The sequence below is a fragment of the Halichoerus grypus genome, chromosome 6 (assembly GCF_964656455.1).
Source record: "Halichoerus grypus chromosome 6, mHalGry1.hap1.1, whole genome shotgun sequence".
Lineage (NCBI taxonomy): Eukaryota > Metazoa > Chordata > Mammalia > Carnivora > Phocidae > Halichoerus > Halichoerus grypus.
Window position 1 is genome coordinate 120011169 of NC_135717.1, and position 18085 is coordinate 120029253.

The 18085-nt window shown below is 41.1% G+C and overlaps 1 protein-coding gene across 4 annotated transcripts in view; it reads right to left on the reverse strand.

Annotated features, from left to right (window-relative positions):
* Window positions 1-413: 413 nt before the first annotated feature.
* The window catches only part of CBX5 (chromobox 5), a 36390-nt gene continuing 18718 nt past the window's right edge, over window positions 414-18085 (reverse strand). For 3 of the 4 annotated variants that reach the window (XM_036124229.2, XM_036124230.2, XM_036124231.2), the window contains exons 3-5: window positions 14009-14195; window positions 10469-10569; window positions 414-8838 (exon numbers count right to left, since the gene is read on the reverse strand). In XM_036124229.2, the coding sequence (XP_035980122.1) occupies window positions 8688-8838; window positions 10469-10569; window positions 14009-14195 (439 nt within the window). In that variant the 3' untranslated portion in view covers window positions 414-8687. The remainder of the gene's footprint in view (window positions 8839-10468; window positions 10570-14008; window positions 14196-18085) is intronic. The other variant, XM_036124232.2, reaches the window with a different exon arrangement.

The following is an 18085-nucleotide window of genomic DNA, read 5'->3' on the forward strand; positions in this document are numbered from 1 at the left end:
TGGGATACACGGTCTCTTATTCCCTCAGGCTTGCGCCACCCTGTGGCAAGTCAGAGACCAGCAACTGTTAGAAGAAAGCCCTTGTTGGGGCGCCAGGGTGGCTGTCGTTAAGTATCTGCCTTCAGCTCAGGTGATGATCCGGGGGTCCTGGGATCGAGCCCCGCATCGGGCTCCCTGCTCAGCGGGAGGCCTGCTTCTTCCTCGCCCACTCCCCCTGCTTGTGTTCCCTCTCTCACTTTGTCTCTCTGTCAAATAAATAAAATCTTTACAAAAAAAAAAAAGAAGAAAGCCCTTGTTCTGGAAGTCTCGCTGCTCTTTTAGAAAGGCATGTGTGACAACTGGCTGACATTCCAGGGACCAAATTAAGGAAGGGTGTCAGACCCAGATCTTCAAACCACCACTCAGGATCCGTATTTGAAAAGCAACCATTTATTAGAACCAATACAAGAGTATGAAAAGAGGGAAAAGAGGAGGGTGGAAGAGGGGGAGAGAATGAGGTCTGCATCAATGTCAGTTGTGGAAACACATAAATTGCCTACTTTTAAACATTTACATTTAAAAGGCGAACATATATATATATCACTTATCCTAAAAAAATAAAAAAAATGAAAAGCCGACATGTTTGGCTGAACTAAAACCGAGGAACACAACCAAAACTCCCCCACAAACCAAAAAGGTCCATAGAGAATTCAATTTCCCATTTTTCCACTTAGAAATCTGGCTACCAAGCATGATGTGTTTTGCTACTCAGGATGGGACAGAGTGTGGAAAGAAGCCCAGCCTCTCAGAGTCTCTCACATCCCATCCTGTGGGAAAGGGTGGCAAGGCTGCTGGGCCATGGGTGTATCAACTCCTGGCTACTTGGCAGGAGGTCAGACTGTGCTCTCTCCATCCTCCAGAACTCCACAGAACTACCAGGTGCCACCAGAGCTGGGGGAACAGAGCAAGTCCACAAAGCACGGAGAACCGGGAATGTGACCGCAGCAAGGGGCCAGGACCTTGTGCTTTTCCATGGGTTACACGTCTAGGGCCAAGGAGAGGGAAAGGAGAAAGAGCCCTGTTGGGAAGAGGAGCTGGCTGAGCCCACATCTGGGCAAATAGAAATAGTGTCCAAACTTTTCCCAAACCGGAGGAAAAACAGGTCAAAGTCAAGTTCAGACTGTGGACACTGAGAAAAAGATGACAAATGAGTACAGTTAAGTTGGATGAAGCTTTAAGAGTGTTAAACATATCTCTAGAAAAAAATTTCCCAAAGTGGCTCTTTTCTGGTAGGGGATGGAGAAAGTGGTTATGTTTATTGAACCAACTGATTCTTATAAGGGGGAAACAAAGGGTGCAGTGACTCAGTTCGGGGTGGGGGGGAAACTCGATAAAACCAACGATATCAATTAAGCCCACTGTGTTCACTTCGCTCCTGAGACAGCTGAAGTCTGTTCCAATCCCATGGGGAATGGGGCCTTAATTCCCAACCCGCAGAGAGAAAACAAGCAGTAGCATCCCTGCCTCACAGTTCCCTAATCCAATGCTCTTGGGTCTGAAACAGCCTCTCTTTGTGGATGCAAGATATAGAAAATACTAAGTGCCTTCCCCCAGAACATCCTATGTCTGGACTATTAAGACTCCAACATTCACAAAAACACTGTCAACACCTGAACTAGCAGCTTTGATGAGGGGTGGGGGGCAGAGAACTTGCCGAGGTCACTAGTAGTTCCAAACCTTGGGACAGCTCAGTGAGGACTAAAGCCTAGGTCAGGTCTAGACTTTAGACTTCGGCTCAAGGCATCCTCCATCGAGGACCCTAAAGTATTCTACCAACTTTGATTTACAATGCCTCACAACACCCCTGTGAGGTAGGTCAGTATCATTAACCCCATTTGACAGATGGGGAACTGAGGCATTGAAAGGAGTGACTTGCCCAAGGTCAGCCATTATGAATCAGTTGAGGAGGTTGGCACACATAGTCAGCATCCACTCAATTCTTGTTTCACCCCCTAGGGCATCTTACTTCTTAGAGTGCATGTGCGAGCAAAAGGAAGTCAGCAGGTACACTTCACTCTGCAAACTAGATGAACTCAACCAACCCACAAGTATTAACAGAGGGCCTATTATTTATCTGGCATAATGTGAGGAACCTTGGAGACACAGACTGCTTCTGAAAATCATGTGTTAATTGATGTTTTGCAAATAAAATTACATTTTAAGCATTCAGGGCATGAATTCTTTTGTAAAGAAATACTCACTTCACCATTAAGAGGTGAGGGAGTAAGTTACACTGATTTTCCGAAGTTCTATACTGAGTAACCCCTATTCCTAAATCCTAAAATCCAAGAACAAGACCTTATTCAGGCAAGAACCTTGTCCCCAGCGGTGGTCTTGGTAGTGCTCTGAGCTGCAAGGTCAGGGGAGGGGCGCAAGGCTAGCAACAGCAGTGGCCGCAGCACTCTCTCCAGGCTAAGCCAGGCAGCGGGATCTGGCCACCAGATGCCCTCCTGCTGCCGCCTGTCCCTCTCCTCAATGCCCACAAGGCAGCATCTTTCCAACCTTTCTGCGCCAGCCCAACTCCAGGAGTTGGCAGGATCTTCATAAATGGCTCTCGAGATTAAGGATATAAATGGTGACCCCTAGTCTTCCATTCAGAGAGAGGGGATGAAGCGTTCCCTAGAACTAGTTGTAAGACTCTTGTAATATTCTTTAATATCCCAACAGGGGCATAACTCTTGGACGAAAGAGTAAAAGAAAAAACACCTTCTCCCCCCCCCCACCCCCCGAACTTACAACTGGATTCTGGCAGTAATCATTATGATCCTTATCCTAAAACTAGGGGAAAAAATACTAAATCCACAGTTAGCCCTAGCTTAGAATTAAATCCTAAAGCTACTGGAAACTGCAAAACACTGACTTGAGCTTTAAAAGCTCTGTGACACAATTAAATTCTTATCTTCTCGGGTCTCCTTGAAGAATCTCCAGGCAGGAAGCCCCTCTTTTCCTCTGTACCCCCTTGAAATAGCCAGAGCAGCAGGACTCTACATACATCTGAAGCTCAAAGAATGATTTGCCAACACACACAGTATAATGTCCACCAGGGATACTCTCATTCCAGGCAGGACCAACCATCCCAAGACCTAAATATTAACCTTTTTTCATTGATTGCTGGTCACACTGGAAAAGTCCAGGTGATGATAATGTTCAAGACATTAAAATGACAATGACAGTTCAGGTTCAGTCTGTTTGAAAAGTGTGATGAACTGGCCACTGGCACCTAGATCAACTGTGAGGGTCACACCTGCCAATGCCAGGGGACCTCTCTCTCTCTCTCACACACACACACAAACAGAATGGCAAGATAAAAAGTTCATTGCATTCAATTTAGCCTAATTTCTTGATAATAGTTTCCTATTAGATTTTCCGATTAATACTGATGGCTCTTACCTAGGCTGTGATAATTAGGTTTTGATCTATTGTGACATTAATGATCACAATCAGTTGACTTTGAAATTGTCTTAATTAATGGCTCTTCCCTCCTCAGCTGCCTCCAGTGCAGGTTCTGTCCCCTCCCCCCACCACCTTGTTTTAACTCTTTCTTACTGATCCCAGAGACAAACAGCCTTGAAGGATCACTTTCTTCCCAAAAGCCAAGATTTTAAACTATTTTAAAATATTTCTCTGACAGAAGAACAATATGAGATGATGAAATGAGGATCAGGATGAAAAGGCAAGAGAACATGCTGTCAAGGCATAGAAAAAATTCCATGTCAGAAAACAACCAAAGTCAAGCATGATGTTAGAGTGGAAAGGACAAGCTGAAGTAACTCTAAAAAGATGAGGTAGTTTAAAATTCAAGAAATCCAGCGCAAGCACAAAGAAATTAGAATTGTTTTTATGAAGCTATCCAAAGAACCTTCACATTTTAATTATCCAGAACAGTTACTCTTCATTCCTGGGAATTCTCACTTCCAAAGTTAGTCAACTCTCAATGATCCAGACAGAGAAAAGCATCTTTTTCTTATGATTACACAGTTCAGAATTAAGAAACTTCTTCAAGTCAGACTGCTTCTCAGCAGGGCTAGGCCTCACTCTAGACTTCCCTAGATTGATTAAATCTGAAATGCCAGGGTATGTGCACTTCCCGGAGAGGTTTCCACATAATTGACACACGTCTGCTTAGAAATCACCACCTTGCAGTGTTGAATAAAACTACACTGCACACAGTAGATGCTCATGTGTTAAGAGATGTGCCCCTAAGCCTTTAGCAAATCCCTTGTCATTGAAAAGTATGTCCTTGTTTTAGGCTTAAAGCCAACCTCAAGTTAATTCTTCCAAAAGGGATGAGAAACAAAAACGTGTGAGCAACTCTGATAAAATGTCCATGAGGAATAAATGTTACAGAACCCACAATAATGTAACACCACAGAACTGGATCTGCAACATAGATAATACTTTCCACAGGCAAGAATTAACCAGACCATTAAATACTTTGGCAAAGAGCCCATAACAGGGATCAAAATGCGGGACTCTCAATGCCCACTCACCTGTTATTTTCTCTCTCAGCAACAGCACTGCTAACCAACCTTTAGTTATCCTTATTTTCTGGAATAAAACAAGCCCTTGTTATAGTCCATCTATGGCCAGTTAGCTCAGTTCATCCAAGGTCCAGGTCTATCCCCCTATGAACTGTCACCCTCCTACTGTCCCCAAATAAAAAATGTGTACCCATTTGTAGCATTTATTTCACTGAACTATTAACAGTCAGTTCATCCCACATCAGTATGAAAGTTCTTTGTGGTCAGGGGCTGTATCTTCTTGAACTCTGTACCCCCAAGGCCAAAAAAATGCTTGTGGAATAAAATGAATGTTGATGCACACTAGGTGGCCAGAATATGGACAGCTCAATACAAATCCACACACTATTAACTGGGTGGGGCACTGAATTCTGAGCACATCACATACTCCTGGGTGCAAGGCTGGTAACATCTCTGTTTTTGAGAATGTAACTTTTATGATTAGCCATAAAGCCAGCCTGAAACTAGAATATACTGGATTCAAACCATTCCTCTCTCCACCTTGCCACAGGTATGCCTGCTTGGCAGTCTGATTACAAAGGTACAGACCTCCACACTACAATTTTTAATCTAAAAACCTAAACCAAAAGGATGGAATCATGGATGCAAAATGAGCTTTCCCTTTGATCTCATTTGTGAGGAACAACCTCCACATTTCAAATCTAATGACCTAACCCTGCCTGGTGTTCTCATGTCATTGGAAAGCAATATTTTAGGCCCTTGAATTCAAACCCTAAGGGCAAAGACAATTGCTCTCTAGCCCAGACACAAGATAGGTCCCTCTGACCCCTCACTGCACCTGAGGTGAGTTGGACTAAACACAGATCCAACAAAATTGCAGGAAAATCCCAAGTACCTTCCAAAAAGCCCTAGGATCTGACCTGAAGAGAAGGAAAATGGACTGCAGGGTAGCTACAGAACAGGAATGAAGAGAGTTAAGAATAACCTAACTGCCCAAGCTATGGAACAGGACTAACCTTTCATCACCAACAAAGAGCAGTACACAGATATGGCTGGGGGACAGTCAAGGACCACCTAGACTTGATTAAGGAACACCACAGGCTCAAATGCTCCCTTGGGCAGACAAAAACTGGACTGCGGGAGGAAAAATGATATGGTTCTCTCCAGGTTAAAAATGGGTGCTTCCATCAGGGCTGATGTTCTTAACAGCTAATCCTAACATGAGGGCACTGTCCCAGTGCAGGGCCCAGAAAAGCAGCTACACTGACCTACTAGTAAACTCTGCTGGGCAAGGCTCTGCTACCTTCTATGGAAAGGGAGATCCTTGAATGCTGATTACTAGAAGAAATTCAGCATTAGAAAGAGGTTTTGAAAGAAGACTAAGTAAATACAGGAAAAATATGCTTCGAGCACCAGAGACCTAGATGTTTAGGAGTGCTTAGCCCGTGGCTACTAACTCTTCTGAGGAGAAAGCCCCATGAAGACAGGTCTCCATTTGAGGTCACAATTCTGCAAGGGCCAGGATAGCTGTTCAGAACTAACAAAGCCAGAGACACAAGGCAGGCATCTGGTTTCCCTTCTGCTGAGGGCTGAAGCCAGAACCGGCCTCTGACTGCCTACATTCCAACCGAAGCAGCTGTGGGTAGGCAGGGAGAAAACAACTGTTCTGGCAGCAGTCAGTACAAGACCATGATTCAATAAACTGTGAACAGAAAAGATGGAGTGAAGAATAAGGTATGAAAGAGCTGATGAGTAGTAGATGGTACTTCCTTTGCTAAAAGAAAATCAGATTTTGATGAATGTCTTAAACATCACCTATAACCACAGCAAACACGTGCCCCAGCTTTCTCAGGACCAATCTCAGCAGCAACTAACTCTGTTGTGTTCTTTGTCCATGTTGATTTTGGTCTGAAAAACAGTCACTATAGTTTACATGCCCACTGCTCCTGGGAGACACACACGGGCTCCATGGATAAGCTGTCATTTTCTCCACCTGCAAATCAACAGGCCCAGCTCACCACCTCAGGGGCTCTGGCCTACTTTTGTCTTATTCTTGTCTACCCTAATTATATCCTTGGCTACTTTGATGACAAATCTGCTTCCTGACCATCCGTTCTTTCTTTCAGATGCCCATCAAATTAAGTACTAACCGTCAATTATCTACCACTTGATCTAGGCCTTGAATTCTTTCAGAGTAAAGAAAGATGGAGATTAAAAACTCCTACCCACTTGAGGTACGGGTTAGGAGTTCTCACCCAATCACATTACCATTCAGAAGGATTTTCCTGGATGACTTAAACCAAGAGCTTCATTGTTCCAGTCTGTCATGTCACTGCAGCAACAGCTGTCTTCTCAACTGTGCAGTATAATTTTTGACATAATTTATACAAGCACACAGAATTCAATCAGCAGCTGAGCAGGAAAGCAATGGTAACAAATGCTATGAATGGGTATATGATTTGCATATTATTCAGCTCATCTGTGGACTGCAGCAATCTATCCATTCCCCTGATTACTCTGAAAAATCTAGAAATGGCTGACTGCTCCTGGCCAGAAAGCTGTATGTCTTAAAAATCAAAAGCAACAACAAAAACAACCTCAATGGCTGGTGAACTCTAGAGTTAAGGCTATTTCAAGCATTTATTCTTAATTCCTCAGCTTTGGACTGGGACACGGATGCTCATAACCCTGCTATTTCCTTACTTTTAGTCTTGATTCTCTAGTCACCCCCCCCACCCCACCCAACTAAAAGAAAATGGCTAAAGAGAAGTAGGGCATTTCTTGGGGGGACAAGGATGGAAGGATAAGATCAGATAATCATCTCTCAATATAATGGCAAAGCACGAGGAAGCAAAAAAGGAAATATTCTGAATAGGGACAGAAGGTTGTGTCAACATGCTAATGCTAGGGCCTGTCACTCTGAGGTGATAGTCTTCCACAGAAACCTATTTTTAAAAATAAAATACAATGAAGAGTTTGAGGGTGGAAAAGGGGAAGAGTAGTAATACCTTGGGGACTCTTGGTGGCAAATCCAGGAGTCAACAAAGCAGGAAATTTATGACTATAAACGCTATGAATATTTAAAATTGATACTGTGGCCAATGGCTCCCCTCCAAGAATTCCCCACTGAAAATAATGGCATGGAAGGGAAACTTGGGTCCACTGAGAAGTGAGGGTCAGGTCTGAAGCCTCTTTGGTACCAGGAATGCTTTGGGAGGCCACAAAAGCTGGCAGGGCTGGAGGGTGCCTAGCACCTTGGCACAAGCAAGCACCAGGCAGTCACTCACACCTACATAAATATACAGTCCAAATGTGAGGGATGGAAGGAAAAAATACATATATACCATAGGTGATCATAAAGACAACTGTATCCTACCCCATCATCCTCCTGTATGAATAGCTAAAAATCTCCACAGTTCATAATCTTGTCATTTTACGACAGACTTACACCACCTTGCAGAAGCAGAATCAGGGATTGCTAAGAAACAAGGCCAAAAGTCCTGGGGCTAAGAGTGCCTTGACAAATCTGAGTGTAACATTTCAAGTCCTCCAAGGAATGGAGCTATTCTGGGAGGATAAGTGGGGATGAACAATAGAGGGTGGCCCAGAAGACCACACCAGGAACCCTGTATTCTACTGGGTAGAGCTGAATGAGGTTGGGAAAGCCCCAACAGGTAGGCAGTTGCTATTGGCTTTTTAAAAAGACGGGAACATCTTTTCTATCCCAACATCTCAAAACAAAAGCTAGCTGGTCATCAACATGTTCTAAGAACCAAAGCAAGAAACCAAAATTCATCATCATTATAACAAAATCCCCCAATCTAAAAAGCAACCAACCCTGATAAGATCAAGACTCTAAGGTGATTAAAAAGTTAAAACTCATCTTGAGGTCACAGGGGAGCAGAAGGAAGAGATCAGGGCAAAGGAAAAAACTGTGGGAATTACACAGTATGTAAATGCCTGGTCTTCACAGAGAGACACTTATCATGAATCAGACCATCAGTTATGTTACAAGAGAACCAATACCAACATTTCTCCTGTGGAGCACAGTGATAAGCACATTTTTTATGGATGTGTTTAGGATAGAAGGGGGTGGGCAGAAGGGAGAGGAGGCAGGGAGGTGAATGTATTATATACAAAGAGAAATGACAGAGACCACCCCCTCCTTTAGCTCTTTGCTGTTTCTTTCTCTTTGTTTTCCGCATCTTCAGGATATGCGTGCCACGTCAGTCTCTCTTCATAAAATGCTATCACAATCTGTGGACATTTTACATTAGCTTCTTTTGCAAGAACCAGGTCTGCTTCATCTGTGTCTTTCCTGGAGAGAGAGAATATGAGACTTAGAAGGAGAGGAAGTGAGAGTGAGAAAGAATCTATCTAAACCAAGGTTTATATTGTTATATGGATTTAACTGACTTGATTTCTTCTCCATCTTGATTTGAAGGTGAGAAGGACCCTAACAGCTCAGTATTTTCAAGGAGAAATTCAAGTAAATAAATTATCAGTGAGTATCATTTAACTACTACATCAGACAGAAGCAGAAATCTTCAGCTAGAACTTAGATGAAAACACAGCAGGCTTAATCAAAAGGCTGAAAATGAAGTTATATAAATTTTGCTCCTATAATTTTGATTTCTATGTATTGAGTGAACACAATCAAACCTATAATCAGTCCTATTGATTATGCACAGAATGATCAATCCAGCTTCTGGATCATCTGAGTGAAAGGGTCTTAACCTTCCTCATCTTGTGGCCTTTTAAACACTGATTATCCTTTTGGTGAAAACAATGGTTTGGAATAATAAGTAAACAGAAACTTAAATCCACAACAGTACTCACCTAAGGAAGAATAAGAATGTAAAATATAGCCACTAAAATGAAATGTAGGAATTAGCTGCAAATTTCAATTATCCAAGTTACAAACGCTCTACTACCACATATAACAAAAAATCTAGCCAGTCCCTTAACCAGTATTCCAAACCGAGAAAAAAAAAGTATTTTAAATTAAAATTCCACTGAGATGTGAGCAAAGACAACTATCTCCTTTTCTAGAAAACGGAGATGTTTAATTCATAGAGGTATTATGGGTGAGGAGAGGTGGGGAAAACACACAGCTCAGATCAGACACTCAAATTTGGACTGTGGTGGGAAAAAAAGCTAGTTAATACGTGAATGTAAATCGTAAATAACACATATGGCTGAGTGGGAAAAGCAGTCAATACAGCTCCTTACTTCTGACAGAGTATAATGATTCTTCAAATCTAGGCTTCTGGGTAATTTACCAGCAAAATTTCGATCAGATAAAATATTAAACCTTTTGATTCTACAACTTTAAGGTAAATTAGCTTCCTCAGTGGCAATGCAGCACGAAGCCTCTATTTAGAGACCAAACTTAAGTCACAAGCCCAGAACACTTGGAAACAGAGAGGTAGTGAGGGTCACACCATAAATCACCCTGTCTTTAAGAAACCAAACTGAGGGAAGTAACTACCCTTTCCTCTAAGAGACATCCCCTCCACCGAATGAAGTAACTTACACTTTGCTAGTATTAGTCTTAATGCTTTTTGTTGAGATTATTCAGTTGTTTTGATCCTCAGTGATGGCAAAAAGCCTCACTCAACTCCTATCTCATGGCCACAGGCTCGTGGTCTGACGGTAAATGATTCAGAACTGTGTAAATAAATGGTTAGGTCATGTCTATATGTATCCTACCTCAAAGCTACCTTAGGTATTGGTGCTAAAATAATTTGGCTTAATACCAAAGCTTGAGAATGTCTTAAATCCACTCCCAACCCTAATTTCCATTAATACTAACAGGTGATATCAGCCAAAGATCCTTGACAATCGAAATTCTTAGTTGGGGAATACTCCATCTTCCCTATCTTCCATACAAATTCAAGCCACTGGCAAAGAAACACAACTGTACAGTGAGGCCCAATCTCTCTCACCATTTCATTAGGAACATTAAATCGCCACAGGAATCTGTCGCCCCAATGATCTTTTCTGGTTCCAGTCCTCTCTCAAAGCCCCGAGCGATATCATTGCTCTGCTATAAATAGAAGATAAAGAAAGGTTACAGCTTAGAGAAGAGTAAAAAATACCCAGTTTCTCAGTTCAACAAAGCACCATCTAAGTTCATTTTTGTCACCAATTCAAAAAATTCTTAGAACTTAAGAAATACAGTACTGGGCCAGCCAGTGACAGTGACGCCAAGAAATATTTTTTAAGAAGACGCAGTTGTTCTTCCAGTACTCCTTCAAGGATGAGCAGCGGCCCCTAAAACTCATAGTCCTTAAGATATTCTGGAGGCATCATCTAAGGACTCATCTAGCCCTCTAATCTAATCTCCTTGATAGTATGAATTGACTACCCCTAAATTGTTGCTTCCAAGATGATAAACAAGTCCATGCTTACCCGAACTAAACCCTTTTTCATTTTATAAACTTCAAATATACCAATCTTAATTTTTTTTAGACATTTAATTTACTTTAACCTTTACCAATATTTTTAATACTTCTTTCACACAGTCGTCTACATTGATGAAAGAACAGAGGTAAGAATGATTCAAGGCAGTACCATAAAACAGCAAATTTCTTTCAGAGCTCATGTACTGCAATACCCACACACTTGGGAGAAGAGGCCCTGGTCTGTGCCTATCCCCTCCTGATGTGGATGAGTTGTTAGCATTAGAGAACAGAACTGGACAGTGACTTAAAACAAACTGGTAATTTTCTTGGAGATTATTCAAACTTGGTCAAATGCAATCATGCCATTGAGACAGGAGCACAAAGTCCGATTCAGGTGTGATGGCACTGGTGAGAGCAAAACAGTGACATTTTAGACAAACCAGGTAATTTTAAAGACCTTATTATGGAAAATAATGCAAACTTATCTAGTAGCAACATAAAAAAGATTTAGTAAGACTGCCCAAATGAACTAAATCTCTGATGTCTGATTTTCATAATAATCTCTTTGATCTGACATTCACCCTGCTTTTTTCTGAGAGAAACAAAGTATTCAGGATCCAGGTGGTCCCCAGAGATACCAGAACCCACACTGGGAAGGAAATTCCATGCATGGATCAGGGGAGATACTGACTCAAAAACACAGCCTCTTTTGGGGGCGCTTAAGGGGAGGAGGTTCCCAGATGTGCACACAGCTGCTCACAGCTGGAATGCTGGCGCAAGAACTGAGTCGTAAATCATAGCTGGCGGCTGAAAACAGTTTGCCACATAGAGAGGGAAGGGAAGAAAAATGTTCAAGCTGCTGAAAAGGAGCCGGGGCGAGGAAAATGCTAAAATCATCACACAGGCAGTAATCTTAAATCAGGCATATAATGCCGACTAACAAATTTCTTCTGCAGTGGTCTAAAGAAAGAAACGCAATCCCCTCCTGTACCTTTAAAACATACAATCACCTATCTTCCCGGCTATCCACCTGACAGCCGCCAGCACTGCTGAGAATGCTGCCAGGGGCCCCAGATGAACATTACAAGGGATGTGTGGGGGTTGTTTTCAAGGTCAGCAGCATCAGAACCTGTCCTAGGAACGAAACTCTCTATGCTGGCCAGTAGGTCTAAAGCCACACTGCTCCTTTTCGAAAGGACAGAAACCTTAGGTTGAGGAAATACACACTGTATGTCACCAATGGTTAGTCACAAGTCTTCTGCTGTGCTGTTTTTTGGTCTCTTTAGTTAGAAAATGAATCAAATGACAAAAGCCAGAATACAAAGGACTAAGAAAAAAGAAAGAAAGAACCAAGTCTTAGCTCCTTAAGAGAAGGGAAGGCATTCTCAAATTCCTTATCAGTACACTGTATCATAACGATAAACACACCAGAATAGAGTGGTTTTAAAAATAAGGTGGTAAAAAATAAAATTAATCAGGGAAACAAATAAGGAGAAAGACACAAACCTAGAGTCCACTTTCACTTGTAGCCTCCAATCTTTCACTCTTATTTCAATTCTTTTTGGAATGCTGATCTCCCATTTTCTCTATCACTTGTGTAAGTCTTTTAAAATACTGATGCCTAGGGGCGCCTGGGTGGCTCAGTTGGTTAAGCGACTGCCTTCGGCTCAGGTCATGATCCTGGAGTCCCGGGATCGAGTCCCGCATCGGGCTCCCTGCTCAGCTGGGAGTCTGCTTCTCCCTCTGACCCTCCCCCCTCTCATGTGCTCTCTCTCTTTCTCTCTCTCTCAAATAAATACATTAAAAAAAAAATCTTTAAAATACTGATGCCTAGGGCCCAACCCACAGAAATCTGAATTTAACTAGTCTGGGGTGTATCTTGGGTAAAAGGTCTTTTTTTTTAAAGCCCCCCACCCCACCCTGATGACTCTAATGTGCAGCCAGGGCTGAGAACTAATGTTCCAGAAAGGTGGATATCAAGTAGAATGAAGATAAATAGAGACGCTTATGGCTGTGATGCTAGAAGATTCAGAAGTGGACTTATGCTTTTATTTTATTAAACGTTAAGGGTATGATACATCCTTCACCACAAAAGGCTTCATAACCTTGAAATAAATGAAAGGAATGGAAGCTGGGGGGGGGGTAGCGTGTGTGTCTATGTGTGTACACAGATGGAAAAGATACAGATGAAAAAAGAGGCAAGAGCAGTGTTTATGCTAGTTACTTGAGAACTAAAGATCAGTAGAATTAAAGCAACTACATCAAACCAAAATTTCATAAGCATACTTTTCAAACTGAACAATAAGATTCAAAAACAAGATGAAAATTTATTTGGAATATGTAGAAATAATAAAATCAAAAGAGAATACACATGCCACTGGACCGTACACTTTAAAATGGTTAATTGTGGGGCACCTCGGTGGCACAGTCAGTTGAGCGTCCCACTCTTGGTTTCCACTTGGGTCGTGATCTCAGGGTCCTGAGATCAAGCCCCACGTTGGGCTCTGTTTTCGGGGGGAACACAGAGCTGTGACTCTCTCTTCCCTCTCCTTCTGCCCCTCCCCAACTACATGCAGGCACGCGCTCTCTCTCTCAAATAAATAAATCTTTAAAAAAATAAAAACAAAAAACGAAAACGGTTAATTTTATGTTATGTGAATTTCACATCAATTTAAAAAGGCAAGAGAATATAAAAGTTTGAAAGTGCTCTTTGAAACAAAAGGAAAAAAGTAGTAAACATTTTAAAGCCCTTTTCTACCCTTAAAAACATCACCAAGTCCCTCCCTTGCTAAGATAACTTAGCTGCCTATTTATGGAGAAGACAGGGAGCTGCCTGTTTTACAGTGACTTAATTTTGCTACTTTAACACAATTCAGTGAAATATACAGTACATTTCTCACGCAGCCAGGAGGGGGCGCTGTAGTTAATCAACATACCTCCCTGGAAGCTCTTTTGTTCACAACAATTTACCTTGCAGGCCACCCTTAGAACTGAAACCACCAAAATACCGCTTGCGGGGTAGGAGGGGTGCAGCAAGAGGCAAAACAACTGTTTGTGGGAAAAGGGGGGAAAGAAGCTTACCTCTCTCTTTTTTTTGGATTTGATATCATCAGCATTGTTCGAGAAATTGGATTTCCTCTTGTTACTTTCTGACTTCTCCCTGGGTTTGTTATTTTCACCCTCCTTCATCTTCTTATACTTTTTCATAAACTCAGAAATTAGTTCAGGGCAATCCAAATTTTTCTCGGGTTCCCAAGTATTGTGCTCCCTGGGCACAAAGAATGGAAAAAAAAAAAACAAAAAAAGGAAAAGAATGAGGGGGAAAAAATCCAGCGCTTTCTTTTAAAGAAGACAAGTAGGCAAAAGAAAAAAAAACCTACACTTAAAAGAGATAACAAATTTGATCCTAGGAATTTAGCCAAGAGAAATGAAAAAAATATATCCACAAAGAAACTTGCATACAATTACTTACAGCAGCATTTTAACAGCCAAAGACAGAAAACAATTCAAATGTCCATCAACTTGTGAATGGATGAATAAATATGGTATATCTATACAGAATACTATTCAGCAACAAAAGGAACACAATACTAATTAATACATGCCACAACATGAAAGAATCTCAAATATAATATGCTAAGAAACCAGATGCAGAAGACTATATATTGTCTGATTCCATTTATATGAAACGTAGGAAAGACACACTTAGAGACAAAATGTAGGATTGGGATTAACTACAAACGAGCTCCAGGGAATCTGGGGAAATTATGGATATATTCTAAAACTGGAGTAATGTAATGGTTGACAACTCTCTGAATTTACTAAAATTCATTGAATTGTATACTTTCAATGAATGAATTTTATGGTATGTAAATTATACCTCAATACAGTTTTTTAAAACTCAAAATATGAATTCTGCTTTATAAAATAATGTGATTCCATATATATAATCATCTAATCAAATCCTGAGAGAATAATGTAACAAAGCATGCACCCCCAGTTATCTTAAACATGTTACTTATATTCTGAAGAAATGTCAATATATTATTGGAAGATTGGAAGTAACTGTTAAGAAAAAAGGTATAAGGGCTTAAATCATTAGAATACTGGCAAACAGTAAGGAGAAGACTCAAAAGTGGGATTTGGGGGGTGCCTGGGTGGCTCAGTCGTTAAGCGTCTGCCTTCGGCTCAGGTCATGATCCCAGGATCCTGGGATCGAGCCCCGCATCGGGCTCCCTGCTCCGCGGGAGGCCTGCTTCTCCCTCTCTCACTCCCCCTGCTTGTGTTCCCTCTCTCGCTGTGTCTCTCTGTCAAATAAATAAAATCTTAAAAAAAAAAAATTTCACTAAAAAAAAAAAAGAAGTGGGATTTGGAGTACATTAATTCAATGCTGTAGATTCAAGTCTACTGTTACCAGGTAGTCAAAATACATTTTTATATTAATAAAAAAACCCAAACTGAATAATTGAGCCTAATTAAACTTGAATCAAGGGAGTCCTATTATGAGGAAAACAAACAGTTATTATTCACAAAGTTGTTCTCTATTCCTGGAATGGGTTTTGGAAAACCAAACTACCAACTACAATCACAAGCTTATGGAATCAAAGCATGAAATATACCTCCATGGGAAAAACCAGGCCAGGCATCCTCTTCACTCCTAGCCAGTGGCAAAGGTTCTTTTGGTTAAATAGTAAGGACTAGTTTATATTAAAGTACATCTGAAAATATATCATAGAAACAGTTTCTACAATCCTTTCATTGAGTTGAGAAAAAATTATTTAATGTATGTAATATCCATTTTAAATATTTTATTTTGGTTTTTAAATAAGGTATCTTTAAGATGGGCATGGTTTGAATACACGCCATAATAACTAGACTCAAATAAGAAGCAGAATAATGGAAAAAACTGATATTTACTCTAGATTTAAAACTTTCTGCAAAAAGAGCTTGAGAATGAAACAAGATTTATTTCGAAATCATTTGAGCTAAAACTAGAAAAGCCTCTCCTTCACAGCTCTTCTTTCGGCAAAAGACAAAAAAACAAAAAACCTCATACATTAACTTTCCCCCAAATCCACAAACCATATAGTTTTCTATCCCAGAAGAAATGAAGACACAAAAAGCGAGAGGTGCGCCAATACTGTAACACAAGCAAGCAGACATGGAGGGAGAGGAGCGAGTCTCTACTGGTAGCAAGGAAAGCCAGTCCTATAATGGGATTATCTCTTTTCCTACCATACTGGTATTGCTGCTTCTACAACAACCAATTTTCACCCAAAAGACAGCATGGTCTAATTTAAAGAGTCTGGGCATTCGGGCCAAAGAAATCTGATGCTAGGGGCGCCTCAATGGCTCAGTCATTAAGCGTCTGCCTTCGGCTTGGGTCATGATCCCAGGGTCCTGGGATCAAGCCCCGCATCGGGCTCCCTGCTCAGCAGGGAGCCTGCTTCTCCCTCTCCCACTCCCCCTGCTTGTGTTCCCTCTCTCACTGTGTCTCTCTCTGTCAAATAAATAGATAAAATCTTTAAAAAAAAAAAAAAGAAATCTGATACTAGGTCCTTGTGCCAGCACTTACCAGTTACGCTATCTTCGGCAAATGGCTTCGCTAACTTCCTCATCTGTAAACTGAAAATACCTCTAAAGACTGTTATGAGAATGAAAGAAAACACATGGGGTAGAAGAATCTGACCACTGCCTAAGAAGCAGTAGGTACTTAGTTCCAGACAATCCTAATAGGGCAAAATTTGTCCCTGTCTTTAATGAAATCCTGGGCATTTCCGAGAAAGTAAGGACAGTGCTTTAATTTACCTACCTCAAACTTTCTTTCCCTCTTTAATCTATGTAAGTTACCAGTAACTCAAATACAGATATAGTCTCAAGTACCTTCAAAACGACCAACAATTTCCAATGGTGATTCAAAAGGGCCCAATAAACACCCTTAAAATCTCTCAATGTTATTTTAATTCCTATTTCTAGGTCTCTCAAACTCATAATTTCTCATCTCTAAAGGATGCGGTGATACCATTCCTCTTCGGAAATACGGAGGGCATATTCTGATTGCTGTGCTACCCACATTTAGTGCTCTCTGTGCTAGAGATGCTAAGCATCCTGTAGTGCGTGCACTGTCCCACCTAAAATGCCAAAAGTGCTCCAAATGAGAAACGATAATTTCTGTAATGAAATAACCTTAAGTATGTTCCAAAGGCTCCTGATTCAGACTGTCCAAAGGTACTGCCAAAATTTGAACCTTTTAGTACATTTAAGTCCTACACTTTAAAACTGGGATGTTCAATGTGCTAACTACTAGCCACATGTGGCTAACTGAACACTTGAAAATGTGACTAGTGTGAACTGAGATGTGCTATAAAATGTAAAATACACATGAGATTTTTAAGACTTAGCATGAAAAAAATAACGTAAAATATCTTAATTTTCATACTGATTAATGTTGAAATAGCACTTTGATATACTGTATTAGATAAATTATTAAAATTCACTTTTCTTTAACATGCCACCAGAAATGTAAAATTACCCATGTGCCTTGCATTATATTTCTATTCCACAGCCACTCCAAGAAGCCTACACCAGTTCCTACCAGTGCATTGGGGTTCTGGAAAATCCATTCTTTGTTATCAGGCATCCTGAGAAGAGAATTAATCAAAAACTGAGGCAAGCGGCGCCTGGGTGGCTCAGTCGTTAAGTGTCTGCCTTCGGCTCGGGTCATGGTCCCAGGGTCCTGGGATCGAGCTCTGCATTGGGCTCCCTGCTCTGCAGGAGGCCTGCTTCTCCCTTTCCCTCTCCCCCTGCTTGTGTTCCTGCTCTCGCTAACTCTCTCTGTCAAATAATAAAATCTTTAAAAAAAAAAAAAAAAACTGAGGCAAAATGTCCACCGATCACACATATTTCACCTTTCAAGCTACCTCCCTCTGTGCTTCAATGTGTCTAGTTCTATCTATTCCAAGGAAAAAGAATAATCACCTTTAGCACTTCAGCCTAAAGCCAATGACTTCTTAACAGACATTCTAGTCAATACTTCAGTATCATTCTTAAAGCTCATTGACTTTTAAAAAAAGGGTTTTAAAGGTCTTCAAAAAAAACAAAAACAAAAAGCCAGACAGATTAAAGTAACTGCAGAAAGTAGGTGGTGTGTATCTGAGT